Genomic DNA, 15,497 nt, shown 5'->3' on the forward strand with positions numbered 1-15,497 from the left:
GCTCACAGGACCCTGCCTTCTGATCTGGGGGCTGTTGATGATCACAGCTTTGATATAACTGTCTTTCAGGCAATCACTCAAGACCAGAGCTTTCTTTCTTCCTTCCTTCCTGCCTTTCCCATCCCCCATGATAATTTAAACTGGTTATATCTAAGCCTCACAGGAGGGTAAACAAATGAAAAAAAAATTTTTCTAACCAGGGCTAGAGTTGGGTACCCTGTATCAGGGATCATGTTTGGCTTGTGCATTGAGCACAGTTTGCAGATAAATAATGCTTGAACAGATGGGTCACCATATATGGAGGCACTTCCACTCCACCCCCACCACTGCTTTCCACCTCAAAGCATTTGAGAGTCCCCAGTGAAACCACTGAGCCTTCTGTGCAGTGGAGATTGTGACTCCGTGGTGCTAGTGGTGGGCCAAGATGTTCCTTTCTCATACTGGAATGCATGACTATGAAAATGGAGGGGAAAATAGAGGGAGGGAGACAACAGTGACTCACAAAAGGCAGTAGGAAGCTCTCCTTTTCCCTCCTCTTTCTAAGGGGCTTACTTTCCACCCTGTTCGTCCTTAATGTTTCAAGTTCTCTTCTCCAACGACTCATAGTCTCCCCTTTTTTTTTTTGAGAAGAGCTTGTTTTTTCCTTGCACTGGGGGAGGGGGAGAAACCTTTCCTAGCCTCGTCTTATCCTTCACTCTGACCAGTTCTCTTCCCCTTCCCAGCTGTCCATTCTGAGGGTACATGCTCAGACATCCTAAAGTTAGATATATTATCAGCCTCAGTTAGCAAAGAATCAGGAAGCAAGTAAAAAATAGTTGAGCTAAAAAAAGGGTAGTCACAAAACCCTCTACTAAAACTCTTACCTTTATACCTCAGGCTGACATTCAGCATTTACAATTCTAATTTACACATAATTCTGACAACTCCAGTTTTCTGATTTATCAAATCATAATAGATTATTAGAAGTCAATCAGAAGAAAGGCAGAAAGATGCAGGCCTCAAAACAGGTGTTGTGACCAGTGATAATCATCTGACAGGTAAGGAGGACTATGATAAAATGTCCCTGGGAAGAAGGAATGGGCACATATAAATGATCTCTAAGGTCTCTTCCAACTCCAGTTTCTACAATCTTATAAAAGATTTAATAAAAAAAAAGTTTGGAAAAGTTTAGCCCTCTCAAAGGGTAAGTTCCAGTTATCTTGAAAATTCTTAGAAGGCACATTTCCCTCTTGTCCATTAAATAAGGAGTTAGTGGGATTATTTTGCACTTTGTATAAAGAAAGCAGTAGCCTCCATTCTTCCACTGATAGACATTTCCATCTGACTTCTGCTGTGACTTTAGCACATCTGAAAGAAAACTTATTATCTTTGTCACCCAAACCACTTTCCCCTTCTCCCAATCATTTCCCTATTTCTACCAATAGCATCATCATCTTAGCTTGAAACTTTTGAGTCACTGATAATTTCCCTAGTCCTTGGCCCCAAGTTACCAAGCCCCCTGATTTTCTTAAAGTCTCCTTTTCCATTTAAATGTGGATCACCTTCATCATCTCATGCTTGGATTAATAATAATAATTGGTTTCCTAGAGGACTCCAGACTCTGAATTTTCTATATTCCCAATCCATTATGTACTTCCATCTCTTCAAATTAATTTTCCTAAAACATTACTTTGATAATTCAATTCAATTCAACAGGTACATTAAACACCTTGTATACAGAATGGAATCCTGAGCTAGGTTATAAAGATAACAAAATTTGGATAAGACATAGTCCTTATTTTCACAAAGTTTGTAGTTTCATCGACAGGCCTTGAACCCATCAGTGAGTTAGGGGGATGTCTACCCCAAGCACGTGAAGATTTCCTCTCCAGCAGAATGGGTAGATAAGAACAATTTGTTCCAATGGCCGCGAAGTTGGCTGAAGCAGGTGCTGTGGAGAGCTTGTTCGGACATTGAAGATGCCAAGGTCATCTACTAAATCCCAGGCCAACTCTAGTCTTCTTGACTATCCAGTCTTGCCATTGGATTTTGATGACTATGGAAGAGAGTGAGGCTATGGACTTAGTGCAACTCTGCCTCGTTTAAATCCAATTAAGATTCAGGTCAAGGCATTACCCTGTGATATCATTAGTCTTCTTCCAAAACAAAGGACAAACAACAGCACAGTCTCATGGGGGAAGAGTGGTAAGACACAAATGCTGACAATTACATTACATGACAAGTGTGTTAGAAAGGTAGAGAACAAAGTTCTATGTGAAAAATGAAAGAAAAGATCATTATGGATTTGCAGGATCAGTGAAAGCATACTGGGAGGAGTAGTATTGGAGTTAGACCATGAGAGATAGTTAAAAAGGTAGAGAGGAGAGAGGACATTTCACATATAGAAAATGGCATGACTGAAGGTATAAAAGTGGAAAAGCATAGTGCATGGCAGGGGAAGGGCAGAGAGAGAAGGCAAGGGATAGAAAATAGTCCAATATAGAGTACTTGGAGTATAGAGTACTTGGAGTAGAATAATATGGAATATGGTTAGAAAGTTAGGGTGGTCCCAGATTGTAGAGGGCCAAGGGCAAAGGATTTGGAACTTTGTTGGGTAGGTAATAGGGAGCCAGGGACAATTTCTGAGCAGAGGAACAATGTGACTATGTATAAGGAAGATTACTTTAGCTTCTTAATTTGGGGTCTGTGAACTTATTTTTAAAATATTATGAAAACTGTATTTCAATAAAATTGGTTTTCATTATAATCGTATGTATTTTATTTTATACATTTAAGACTATTATTCTGAGAAGGATACCAGAGGCTTTACCAGACCTCTAAAGGGGTCCATGACACACACACACAAAAAAGATTAAGAAGGAAGAGAGAATGGCTATAGGAAGATCTTTTAGTAAGCTGTTGGCAAAGATCTAGGAAGGTAATAAGTAATAGGAGCCTGCATAATGGCTATGGTGGTAGGGGGACAGAAAGAAAGAGATGATTGTGAGAGCTGTTGTAGAGATAGAATCCATATAAACTAGTGACAATTTGGGCATAAGAGGTATAGCAGAGTTAAGGGTCAAAGACAGCAAAGTTTCAAGCATAGGAGATAAGGTGAATCATGACATTATTGACGGTAATAGTGAAATCAGGGAGAGGAGTAGGTTTATTGGGGAAAGATAATGAGCTTCATTTTGGGCAGAATTTGAGGTGCTGGTGGAACATCCAGTTAATGATGTTCTTTTGCCAGCTGGAGGTACAGTTAGAGCTCAGAAGAAGTGTCAGACAGAAAATTTGGTAGTCATTTATATAATGGTGAGTGTCTACTGGCTAATGAATGAATGAAAAAAATCATTTATTAAGCCCTTACAATGTGCAAAGCACTGCTTTCAAGGAACTCACAATCCATTTAAAATTATTTTATTTCATTAAATATTTACTAATTACATGTAAAAAACTTTTAACAATCATTTAAAAAAATTTGAGTTCTGAATTCTCTCTCTCCTTACACTCCTTCTTGAGAAGGCAAGCAATTTGATATTGACTATACATATGAAGTCATATAAAACATATGTCCATATTAGCGATGTCATTAAAGAAAACACAAAATAAAATAATAAACATAAAGAAAATAAAATTTAAAAATATACTTCAATCTGTATTGAGTTCATCAATTCCAGGAGCTCATATTCTAGTGGGTGAGACAGTACATATGGAAGGTTTTACCTGTATCAGATGGAAAGGTCCTTAAGGGGCAGTGGGAGAGCAGGTAATAAAATAATATCTGTTTCTAATGTTGAGCCATTTGACAATACCAAGGACTTTGGTACCCATAATTTTCTCGCCTCGGTCTTTAATAGCTGTGGATGTAGCAGCCAGCAGAGCCGTTGCCTGGCTGCACCTCCACAGGATCTGCTTTTCAGAATGATGGCTGAGGGCACTGGGCTGGAAGCATTGCTCTTGGGCTCCTGGGTTGTTTCCACTGGGGTCTGAAGGGAGATGATGGTCAAGGTTGTGGTAGTGGTTTGACTTGCTGCCTCCTATATCTCTCCCAGGGTACCCTGCTGCCTCAGTTAGCCTAGGTCACCTTTCCCTATGTGTGGCAATTCAGGTGGCTGTCCGGCCTCTTCTGCAAAGGAGTTGCTTTCCCAGAGGGTGACTTTAAGGGCTGGGCCAGAAGCAGGACTGGTGGCTTGGGGGGCATCTCCACTTCCAGGACTCCTGTGTCTATCTTCCTATTGGTAGCAGTTGATCATAGGGGCTGGTCTGGAAGCTGGTTCAGTGGTTGGGGGGGCACTACTATTTCAAAGGCTCTTGGGTTCAGAATCCTGAGTTGTCTCAATTGAGTTTGAGATGAGATGGTAGTGAAGGTGGTGATGGTGGTGGTGGTTTGATTTTTCTAGCACATATTGCCTCCTGTCTCTCCCTTATGGTGCTCTGCTACTTCAGCTAGGCTGGCTTGCCTAAAAAAAAAATAGAGCCCAAACTCCTTAGGTTATCTCTGAAGGCCTCATATGAATTGGTCTCAGCATTCTTTTTCTTTTGCATTTCTCACTGTTTCCCTTTGTGAACCTCTTGCTTCAGTCAGACTATCATGTTATTGTCCCTAACAGAGCGTGCTCACCCCTGCTCCAGTTTCCCATGCCTGTCACCCCTTTTTGGTTTATTCCAAGCCCACCTCCATTTCCAGGTCCAGTTGAAAGTTTTACTTCCTCTGTGGTTTCTCCTGACCTTTTCAACCCACACTGACCTTACTCTTCTCCAAAGTCCCAATGGACTGATTGTCTCTACAACCTGAGAATTATTTAACTTTTTAGTCTCTGCAACCTGAGAACTATTTAACTTTTTATGGTGTACCCTGTCTTCCCACATTAGACTGAAAGTACTTTGAAGACAGGGTATGTGTCTTCTCAGAATCTCTCATAGGCTATTGACTGAATGTTTATTGTTTGACTGATTGATTTTGATCAGTTTATGCTTTATACAATCTGTACTTCAAACAGAATTAAGAAAGCAGAGGATAGGAAGGGGTGTTCTAGGATCAGGTTGGTCTAAAAAACATGGCAAAAGCTTAAAGGGGAGAGGTAGTCTATGGTGGTAGTAAGGATTTTATTGAAGTTATTGACTAGAGAGTCCAAATCTGAGAAAATACAAAAAGGGCTGTCTTATCTTTGTAATTTCTTACAGCTAACAGCCTGGCACATAGTATGTACTTAATAAATACTTGTTGAATGAATGAAGTTGGGCAGGGGTGGCAATTGTAGCCTGCTTGCCTGAACTAAGTTCTGATTAGGGTATAAAGCTTTTTAGTGGATAGAGATAAAAGGGGGGAACCTCAAGCTTGAGATAACATATCTGATTTACATAGCACTTTATAGTTTGTAAAATATTTTCCATTTGCAGCAGGCGTGATCAGGAGAATTCCTTGATCTGATGAACTCCCATCATGGAGTTCCCATGGAGCTAGGCATGCATGTAGACTCTTGCTGCTTTGTAGATCCCATTACTATTGTTAGGGTTGGAGGGGTGGAGAGGGAAAGAAATCCCCTCTCCTTACTGGAAGTCCAAGGGAGAGCTAGTATTGGCTATGTCCTGACAAAGAGGTTACCTCAAAAGAGGCCAGAAAGGAAGAGAAAGGGAATAAGCATTTCTAGATGCCAGGCACTGGCATATACTATCATATTTGAGCCTCGCAACAACTTTATCGAAAGCAGTCTTTCCTCATTCCTAATAGTCCACAGAGAGGGTGGCTCTTCTTGGCTCAGCAGCCAATCCTCTAGGTACAGCCCGCAATCAAAGGGGCACAACTAACCACAAACTTCTGGTCATGCAAGTCCTTTAGCCAGGGTTGACAGCATACATACCCAGCTCCATGGGAGTTACCCCAGTCTAGTAGATCAAGGGCTTCCCGGTGATTATTACATTATGCATAAATTAACCTCATTTTATCCTCCCACAACCCAGTGAAGTAGGAACTACATTTATTCTTATCCCCCATTTTACAGACAAGGAAATAGAGGTGCAAAGAGACTTGCCTATGATTGCAGAGGTAGTAAGTGGCAGAGGTAGGTGCTTAATTCAAGTCCTTTTCAACTTCTAGGTTCATTTACTTTTCCAGTGCTACCTTGATGAAGTCTAACAACACAAAGGTGAGGAGAAACGCATGATCGATTCGAAGGAGAGGAGGTCTTTACAATTATGAAGGCTGAGGAAACATGAGGCTAGCGTATGCAAAGGCTTACTGATAGGATATCAAAGTCTCTGAAGGGGATGCCTTTGTCCGAAGGGAAGAAGAAGAATGTATGTCAGGTTCTGCAGTCACTAAGTAAGGTGGGAATGGGTCCTAGGAACCCTAGTCAATAGAAGCAATTAGAAATGATAGTGGATTTCAAAGAATGAGAAGAAGGAAGGCAGGTCCATTGATGACCCAGAGCTGGCACTGCTCAGGGAGGAGAAGACCAGTCCTCCTACTTTTCTCATTGAATGGGTAGGAGTAAGAGATGGCAAGGCATCTAAATGAGAGTGCATAGTGAAGATAGGGGGAGTGGGATGCTGCAACCCACAGTAGCCTGAAGTCTCCACTGGAAAATGATGATTTCTTGGCCCCCCAGCTTTCATGGACTTCTCAATGGGGGAGCAGCTTCCAGTTCTTCTAAATCCAGTTCTTCTAAATCTTCTAAATCTCTTGCCCCCATCAGTTAATTTAACGAAGAAAAAGTCATTCTATAAGCCATGTTTCTGAAATATATCTTGGCCCAGCATTGAGGAGATGCTACTTGACTTAATTTCTGGGTGTGAAGACTTTACTTTAGCAGTAGAACCTAGATATCGTGGTTTATTTCTGAAGAGTTGGTGAGGAGAATATCCATGTCCAGAATCTGCTTTTACCTGGCTAGAAAAGTTGCTGGGCTTCTTGTCATACGGAGGGTAACCATCCTCATGGGAAAGTCTGCCATCATTTCATTGCTGGAGTGGAAAGGCAGAGGGAGGCAGAAATCATAGGATAAAAGGATTAAGCACTGGAAGGAACCTCAGCTCATCCAGTCTACCCCCTTGTTTTATAGATGAGGAAACTGAGGTCTGGAGAAATGAAGTGATACTCTTGCCTGGTTCCTTAAATGAGTTTGTCATAAGCAGATGTTTCAAGAAGCGTGGCTGCCTTCTGCTGAAAGGAAGAGGAAGACACATGGAATATTAACAGAGAGCAGGAGCAATGTAATTCTGACCCCACTTGGCCCTTCATAGCAAGAGAAATATAAAACATGGAAAAATGCATAGACAAGTGGGATGTGTAGCTGAAGAAGTAAAAGATCAACCAGGAAATGTGTGATTGGAAAATAAGATCAGCTGGTCATGTAGCCAAAACAAGAGGGGTTAGATAGAAATCAGATGGACAGTAGACTGGAAACTCAGGGCCCTCTATTGATTTAAGTTATTTTATCAACATCCCCAAGTGTGTTCTGATGAAGTTAATGAATCTCTTCACTTCTGAACATTCATTTCAATTGTTAAAGACAATTTTGGTTACTGACTAGCTTACTTTTTCCAGTTCTTCTATGAATAAATTCCAAGAAGATGAACCTAAGACTAGGGAACCGTGGGCTTCTTAAGACCTCAGCACACTAACAAATGCAGTCTCCATCAATGTCACAGACTACCATTGATCCCATTTTATTGATGGAGAAACCAAGACTAGAGAGGGGAGATAATTTATCCAAGGCCATATAATAAAATGGAAGTTGGCTGAAGAGTCTGTTCTCTTCACCAGATTCTTTAGATAACACTGAGGGTGGGGAAGAAAAGGTTTCTTTTTGTTTTGCTTTTGCTTGGGGGATTTTTTACAAAACTTTCCATCTTTCTTTGCAATATGATTGCTGAGGTTGCAGCACATATAGTTTCTCAACCTCCTTTTCCAAGACTGATCCCTGTGATGACACTGTGGACAGTTTCCCTAAGTTCACATAGAACAGATTTCATAATATTCTCTAATTGTAATCAGAAGCCCTTCCCACAAGATGATATAAACATGGGTCCTATGTAGTATATTGGGGCTACATTGCATTTAACCAAGAAGGTGGAAATCTATAGGCATTTCACAATAAGCATTATAGACAAAGCAGCTAGTCCAATGGAAAAGCACCAAACTTTGAGTCAGAAGGCTTGAGCTCTAATTTTGACCCACTCACTTATTATCTGTTTGGCTTCAGGCAAATCATTTGCCTTGAGTGTCAGTTTTCTCATTCGTAAAATGGAGGTAATAATTTTTGTACTACTGGCTTCACAAGAGTGTTGTGAAGGTTAAATGGGGCAATGGATTTGGAATATTTTATAACCATCAATAGATAATACCTCTATAACGAGATTCTGGGAAGATGGTGAAGTAGGTCAGACATTTCCAGGCTTTCCAGTTTTCCTCCACAAACAGAAAATCTTCACAAAGTGAATATAGAGCAGCAAAAATAATGGGGTAGAGCAGTTGTCTTCCTAAGATGACTTGAGAGGACCTCAGAAAAGACAGGTCCTCTAGGGGCTGAGGTTTAGCCTGAGGGAAATGTAGACACCTAGAGGCCCACATTGAATCAACAAACAGTGGGCCTTGGGGCAGCTCTGTCAGGAAGCAGATTTAGGCCTCAAGAAATTTCACCTCAACTTTCACCTCACTCAAGGGTTCAAGAAATTACTTCAAAGCCTCAGGAACTTTCACCTCACAGACTTCATCTAAAGAAGAGCAGACAGTGGATTGCAGGAGGATTGAAGGACCCCTTGCTGTTTCTGGAAGCCAACCCTAATGCTGCTGACCAGATGTGATCCCTAGCTGTGGCTATGGGCAGGGAGGAGTGATGTCCAATGAGTACAGTTGAGCACTGGGGATAGATTTCAGAAAATAAGAGTAAGGAGGACTTGAGGCCTAGGGCAACATTACCCACAACTCAGGATTGAAACTTGATTATAATAATAAGCTGCTAAAAATAAAATAAAACAAAATGAAAATGAGTAGGTAAAGGAAAAAGAACCCGACCATAGATAACTACTTTGGTGTAAAAGAAGATCTAGGTTCATATTCAGAGGAAGATAATGAGGTAAAAAAAAAGTCACTCTTACCTCAAAGAGTAACATCAAATGGTCACAAGCTCAAAAAGAGTTCTTGGAAGAATTTAAAAGGGAATTCAAAAATCAAAAAAGAGAGCTCAAGGAAAAATTAGGAAAAAAATGAAAGCAATCCAAGAAAATTATGAAAAGAAAGTTAGCCAACTGGAAAAAGAGGTCCAAAATCTTAAGGAAGAAAATAATTTCTTGAAAACTAGAATTGGGCAAGAAGAATTGAATAACATTATAAGACACCAAGAAATAAAAAAAAAAGAAGAAGAGCTAGAGAAAATAGAAGAGAGTCTGAAATACCTCATTAGAAAAACAACTGATCTGAAGAACAGATCGAGGAGAGACAATATAAGAATTGTCAGACTATTGAAATTTATGATAAAAAAAAAGAATCTAGATGCAATGTTATGTGAAAGTATTAAGAAAATTCACCTGAAGTTCTAGAACAAGAAGGTAAAGTAGAAATAGATAAAATATACTGTTCAACACCTGATAGATTCCAGAAGGAAAACTTACAGGAAAGTCATAGCCAAATTTGAAAACTCCCAGGTTAAGGAGAAAATATTGCAAGTGACAAGAACAAAAATTTTTTTTAATACTGTGGAAATACAGTCAGGATTTCACAAGACCTAGCAGTTTTTACTCTAAAAGACTGTAGGTCTTGGAACATTACATCTCAAAGAGCAAAAGAGCTGAGTTTGCATCTAAGAACAACTTATCCAGCAAGGTTGAATATAATCCTGAATGAAAAAAAAAATGAATATTTGACAACTGAAAGACTTTCAGGTATTTGTAATAAAAAGACCAGAACTCAATGGAAAATTTGATATAAAAGATCCAGAAGAAATATAAGGAAAACATTAAAGACTAATTATAAGGCACTCATTAAAGTCAAACTGTTTAGTTATTATATATATGAAAATGTTATCAGTATTCTTAAACTGTCATCATTACTAAGGTAGTTTGAAAGAAAGGTTGGGGCTGAGTTGTGTATGATGGAGTGATTCTAAAAAACAAAATTGCATAAGAAAAGGCAAAAGGGAGCAATTATATTATAAAAATGGGGCATGAAAGAAAGAGCTAATACAGAGGAAGCAGGTGGGGGGTGGAATGTTAAAACCTGACTGGTAATGTTGAAACCTTACTCTCGTCTGGGTTGAAGAGGAAACAATGTGTACAGCCGGAAGGGTATAGAATACTTCTTAACGTTTAGAGAGGTGAGAAAACTGGGTGACAGGGTGGGGGGAGGGACTTTTAGAGGAGTGTGTGGATTGGCATTCGGGAGAGTTGGGGGAGAGGACTGGGGAAATTTTGAAGGGTGTATGGATTGAGTTTGGGGGGTATGGAGAGGGGATGGAAGGACTCTTGGAGGGATGGGTGAAGTGGTGGGGATAGGAGGGTGGGGAGAGAAGATAAGGTAAGAGGGATAGGGTAAAAATAGAGGCTGAGAAAGAAAATAGTAAAAATAAGATGTAGGGAAATTCACAAATAGTAATTATAACTTTGAATGTAAATGGAATGTTTATAACACAGCTCTCTTTGTGGTGGCAAAGAATAGCAAATTGCAGGCATCCCCAACCATTGAGGAACGGCTGAACAAGTCGTGGTGTATGGTTGTGATGGAATACTACTGTGCTAGAAGAAATGATGAGCTCGATGATCTTAGAAAGGCATGGAAGGACTTGCACAAAATGATGACGAGCAAAGGGAGCAGAACCAAAAGAACATTGTATACAGTAACAGCAACATTGTTTTAAGAATAACTTTGAGCAACTAAGTCATTTTGACTACTATCAGTACACAAATTAAAAATAATGGACTTGGGAAGAAAGACACTATCTGTACCCAGAGAAAAAACTTATAAGTAAAAGTATATATAGAATGATTTTGCATATATATGTGTGTGCATATATAATACATACATATATGCATATGTGTGTGTGTGTGTGTGTGTATATATATATATATATATATATATATATATATATATGCCTATTTGTTTCTAATGGTAGCCATCTCTAGGATGGGGGGAGGAGGGAAAAAAAAAAAGAAATTTACAAGATAACTTTGTTGTATATTTGGAGGGAATAGCAAATTGTACAATGTAGATTTGCAGTTTCATGTGCAGTCATCTCTTTTATTGGACTGTTATAGAAACGCTGATTTTGTTCTATGAATTGGAAATAAAATAAATAAAAAATAGATAATACTTCAGTGTCGTCTTGATCTCATCATTGTGGGTCCTTCCTCCAAAGAAGGAAAACACAAGTCATCCATAGCACATTCTGTTTCATATCCTCCCATAAATCTTCTGTACAGGTTACACTCAATGTGCTGGAATTCTTCCCCTGGGTCCTGCAACATTCCATGGCTATTAGTGCAGTACTCAGGGTGTCTTTATGATAGTTCCTGCTCTTGCTATATGACCAATAGACTTCATTTTCTGGTCATAAATTTCTTGCGTGATACCTGTTACACAGCTTCTCGAATTCATCATTGTTGGTACTATTCTGCAGCTTTAGGTAGTATAGTGGATAGGACACTGGACTAGGAATTAGAAAGACCTGAGTTCAAATCCACCCTCATAAACTAGCTGTGTGACACTAGGCAAGTTACTTAGACTCTTTCAGCCTCAGTTTCCTCATGTATAAAATGGGGATAATAATAGCAACTACCTCCAAGTTGTTGTGAAGATAAATTGAGATACTTTTAGTAAAGTGATTTGCAAACCTTTAAGTTTTATATACATGTCAGCTATTATTGGCTAGGGACAGCTAGGTGGTGCAGTTCATAGAGTGCTGGGCCTGGTATCAAGAAGACCTGAGTTCAAATCAGGCCTCAGACATTTAATAGCTGTGTGATCCTGGATAAGTCATTTAACTCTGTTTGCTTCAGTTTTCTCGTCTATAAAACAAGCTAGAGAAGAAAATGGCAAACCAGTCTAGTATGTTTGCCAAGAAAATTCCAAATGGAGACATGACTAAAACAACTGAACAACAACAAATTATCAGCTAGTTAGTATTATTTTGTACCCATCATAGATTTTCTATTGACTTCCATTCCCTGCCATTTTGATTCTTTGGAGATTGTGGTGCTCCTTGTGGATGAGTGATCAAGGTTATTTAGCCGCTCTTACTTGTCCCTGACCATATTTCTACTGACTCATTGTACATTTCCCTGTAGAAATAAATGTTCCTTTTCGACTTTGGGAAGCAATATCAAAGGATTCTCTGTATACCTAGAACCCTATATCTTGAAGATTTTCCAGCTGCCCTGTTCACTTTACTTCTAGTTCACTGTCTGTTCTGCTGTACCTCCCCACCAGCTGCCTTGCCTTCTCTTCTTCCCTAAATCTTTAGTTTTCCAGAGTCTCTTTATATTTTGTCTTCTCCTATTAGAACACAAATTCCTTGAGAGTAGGGACCATCTTGTTTTCTTATTATTGTAACCCCAGCAACTTAGCTTGTCTGCCTGCCTATCTGTCGGGCTTCTTTATACCCCCAGCTAGAAAACCATTTCTGGTAGAACACCTCTTCATCTTAGGATGTTTCTGTGCTCAGTTTCTTCCTCCCATAACTGTATTTAAGTTTACCTTCACTGGGTATGAGTGGTAGATAATTGTAATGTTTATAAAGACAAAATAAACATTCAAAACCAACAAAAGTAAACAGGCTTTCCTAGCCCAGAAAAAAAGGCTTCAGGCTTCCATAAGAGAGCTCTAGGGGAGAAAAAAAGTATTATCCTATTATGGATTGTGTTTTATCCTATTATGGATTATGACTCTGGGGTCTGTAATTGGAGATGGGGAAAAAGTTCATCAACACACTTACAAACTCACAATCCTTGTGCTTAGTCAGTTTTGCTCTCAGAACCCAGGTTCCTTTCCTGTGTTGGTTAGCTCTGCCTGTGCTTCTGCTCTCCCAGCCCCACGTGGCTTCTTACAAAGGCCCATTAGTCTACTTGACCTATTAGGAGCTAGTCCTCTTCAGAAATTCTTCTGGACTCAGTGAACTGACTTTTAAAATCTTCCTGAAGCATGACCTTTAATTTTATTTTAAATTGTTCATTCTGAATTTAATGGATGCACATGCAGACATACACTAAGAGAGAATACATTCCCATATATGAAATAAAACAGAAAAAAGGATTATGTGTGAAACAGTGAATCTTCATTACATCTGGCTTGATTAGAAATATTTGTAATAAAATTAACATGTCTTTAAAGATGTCCTGCTAGTCTTTGTTTCCCTCTGAACTTCTATTCCCTTCTTTTGTTTTTTTTCCCTTTTTTTTGTATGTCAATACTATGACCAGCTCCTCTCTCCCCTAAGTCTCTGCCACCCACCAAATATAAAGGGAAAAACACAATCCTTGTAACAAAGAAGCATATAGTCACACAAAACAAATTCACACTTTGCCACAACAAAAATGTATGTCTGATTCTATACTGTGGGGACATCAGCTCTCTCTCAGGACGTGGGTAGCCTTTTCAGTCTTTAGTCTTTTTTTTAATCGCGGTTAGTCATTATTGCATTTATCAGAATTCATAAGTCTTTCAAAATTGTTTTTCTTTACAATGTTATTATTGTATAAATTACTCTCTTGGTTCTGCTTATTTTGCTCTTTGTCATTTCATACAAGTCTTCTAAGGTTTTTCTGGAAGCCACCACTTTCATCATTTCTTACTGCTGGATACTATTGCATTACATTTTTGTGCCATGTTTTGTTCAGTCATTCCCAAGTTTGTGGATGCTCCCTTGGTTTTTCTCCATCCTATTGTATTGCTTCCTTTTTGATTCATTAAGAGACCAATTAATATCTCATAAAGGGTTTACTTGGCACTTAGCTAAATTTTTACAGTTAATTTAAAACTTGTGGTTGTCCCCTTTTCTACGATTAGGTCCGGGGGTTTGATTAACAGTGACATTTGATTAACAGTCATCTAACATTACCGTAAGAATACAGATCTTACAAAGATAAGTTGTTGCATCAGGAAACACCTTATTGAAAGCTTTGCACAATTTCCCAAATTCAGTTCCTCTTGCTTTCTTCCTCCTATTCAATTCTAGGTATTGCTTTCTGTATGTGTGTGTGTGTGTGTGTGTGTGTGTTTACATGTACACACATAAAGCAATACCCAGAATTGAATATGCACCTTAATATACAGTTGAATTGACCTGTTTAGTTTACAAGTGTGTACATAGAATTTTAGACTAATTAAACAGGTCAATTAAATTGCATACAATAGCCTGGACAATAGACAGCCTTCATTCATTTGCTTTTAGCTATATGGATTATAAGATCAAACTCTTTTGACTACTTGTGGATCTCATTAAGAAGGCTATGTGGTTTTCTAATATAATTCATACGCCATTATTGATGATGAAAATAATCTGTCATAGAAATCCTGACAGATACATTCCATTTTTCAAATCTTCAAATTAGTTGAAGTTCTATCTTTAAGTTGTCTTGAGAAGATCTGACTAAATGTACCCAATACCAAAATTTCTATGGATTTGATTTTTCTGTCACTACTCTTTGCTATTTTATGAAATGATGCTGTCTAAAAGCTTCTATCATTCTTTTCATATTTTTCTGCAGATGAGTTTATATAAGAGTATACTCTGATTCCAAATCATCCAGTTTTCAGCATGACAGAATCATAAATTCTTGGTGTTGGAAGAGAGCTCAGAGACCATTTCTTTTTTTTTTTTCCCCTAGGCAATTGGGGTTAAGTGACTTGCCCAGGGTCACGCAGCTAGCCAGATTTGAACTCAGGGCCTCCTGATTTCAGGGCTCCTGCTCTATCCACTGTGCCACCTAGCTGCACCTCAGAGACCATCTTGTCCAATGAAAATCCTTTCAACAATAGGCCAGCAATGATGGTAATGTGAACTTGGTGGAACTAAAATTATGTAAAACTTCACTGTCTAAGCCTACTGTCCCCAGATACCAGGGTGCTATAGGAAGTGTGTTCCTCTGGTGGTGTTTGGGAAGAATTTTTGTACTTCTGCTCTTGACTCTATCTTGAAGAAAATGATTGTTTATAAAAACTAATTAATATTTTTTTGGTTAAATGGAACTGGAGCACTAGTCACTGAACAACATGGGGGGGAACACAATGGGAATGGGGACCCAAGCCAATGGCATTGGAAAAAGATCTCTCAACCTCTAAAGGGTATCCCTAGAATCATGGGTGGGTATCATATAGTCATAGAGGCCATAAAGAATTCCCTATAAACACATATACTTGTGTGTGTGTGCGCATGCATGCGCACACACATGTGCTGGTAGTAGAAGGACTTAATAATTGAAGGACACAAGGCAGTGTATACTTCAGGAGACCTTTGTTGTTAAAGAAAGCCATAGTCCTTAAGGTTATTTTTTTTTCTTCTTAGATAGTGGAAGAAGGTACACCT

At 39.0% G+C, this 15,497-nt stretch overlaps 1 protein-coding gene across 16 annotated transcripts in view; it reads right to left on the reverse strand.

Moving 5' to 3' along the window:
* The window catches only part of LOC110203110 (SLAM family member 9-like), a 75,913-nt gene that overhangs the window by 28,205 nt on the left and 32,211 nt on the right, over positions 1–15,497 (reverse strand). For 5 of the 16 annotated variants that reach the window (XM_078156201.1, XM_078156205.1, XM_078156198.1 and 2 more), the window contains 3 exons: positions 11,289–11,433; positions 6,015–7,141; positions 3,384–4,442 (listed from right to left, as the gene is read on the reverse strand). The exons of 2 other annotated variants lie outside the window; for them this stretch is intronic. In XM_078156201.1, the coding sequence (XP_078012327.1) occupies positions 11,290–11,433 (144 nt within the window). In that variant the 3' untranslated portion in view covers positions 3,384–4,442; positions 6,015–7,141; position 11,289. Of the gene's footprint in view, positions 1–3,383; positions 4,443–6,014; positions 7,145–11,288; positions 11,434–15,497 lie in introns of those variants that run through there. 9 more of the 16 variants (XM_078156211.1, XM_078156207.1, XM_078156200.1 and 6 more) reach the window with 4 other exon arrangements.

This window comes from Phascolarctos cinereus, unplaced genomic scaffold, assembly GCF_003287225.1.
Source record: "Phascolarctos cinereus isolate Bilbo 61053 unplaced genomic scaffold, phaCin_HiC Scaffold_5;HRSCAF=322, whole genome shotgun sequence".
NCBI lineage: Eukaryota > Metazoa > Chordata > Mammalia > Diprotodontia > Phascolarctidae > Phascolarctos > Phascolarctos cinereus.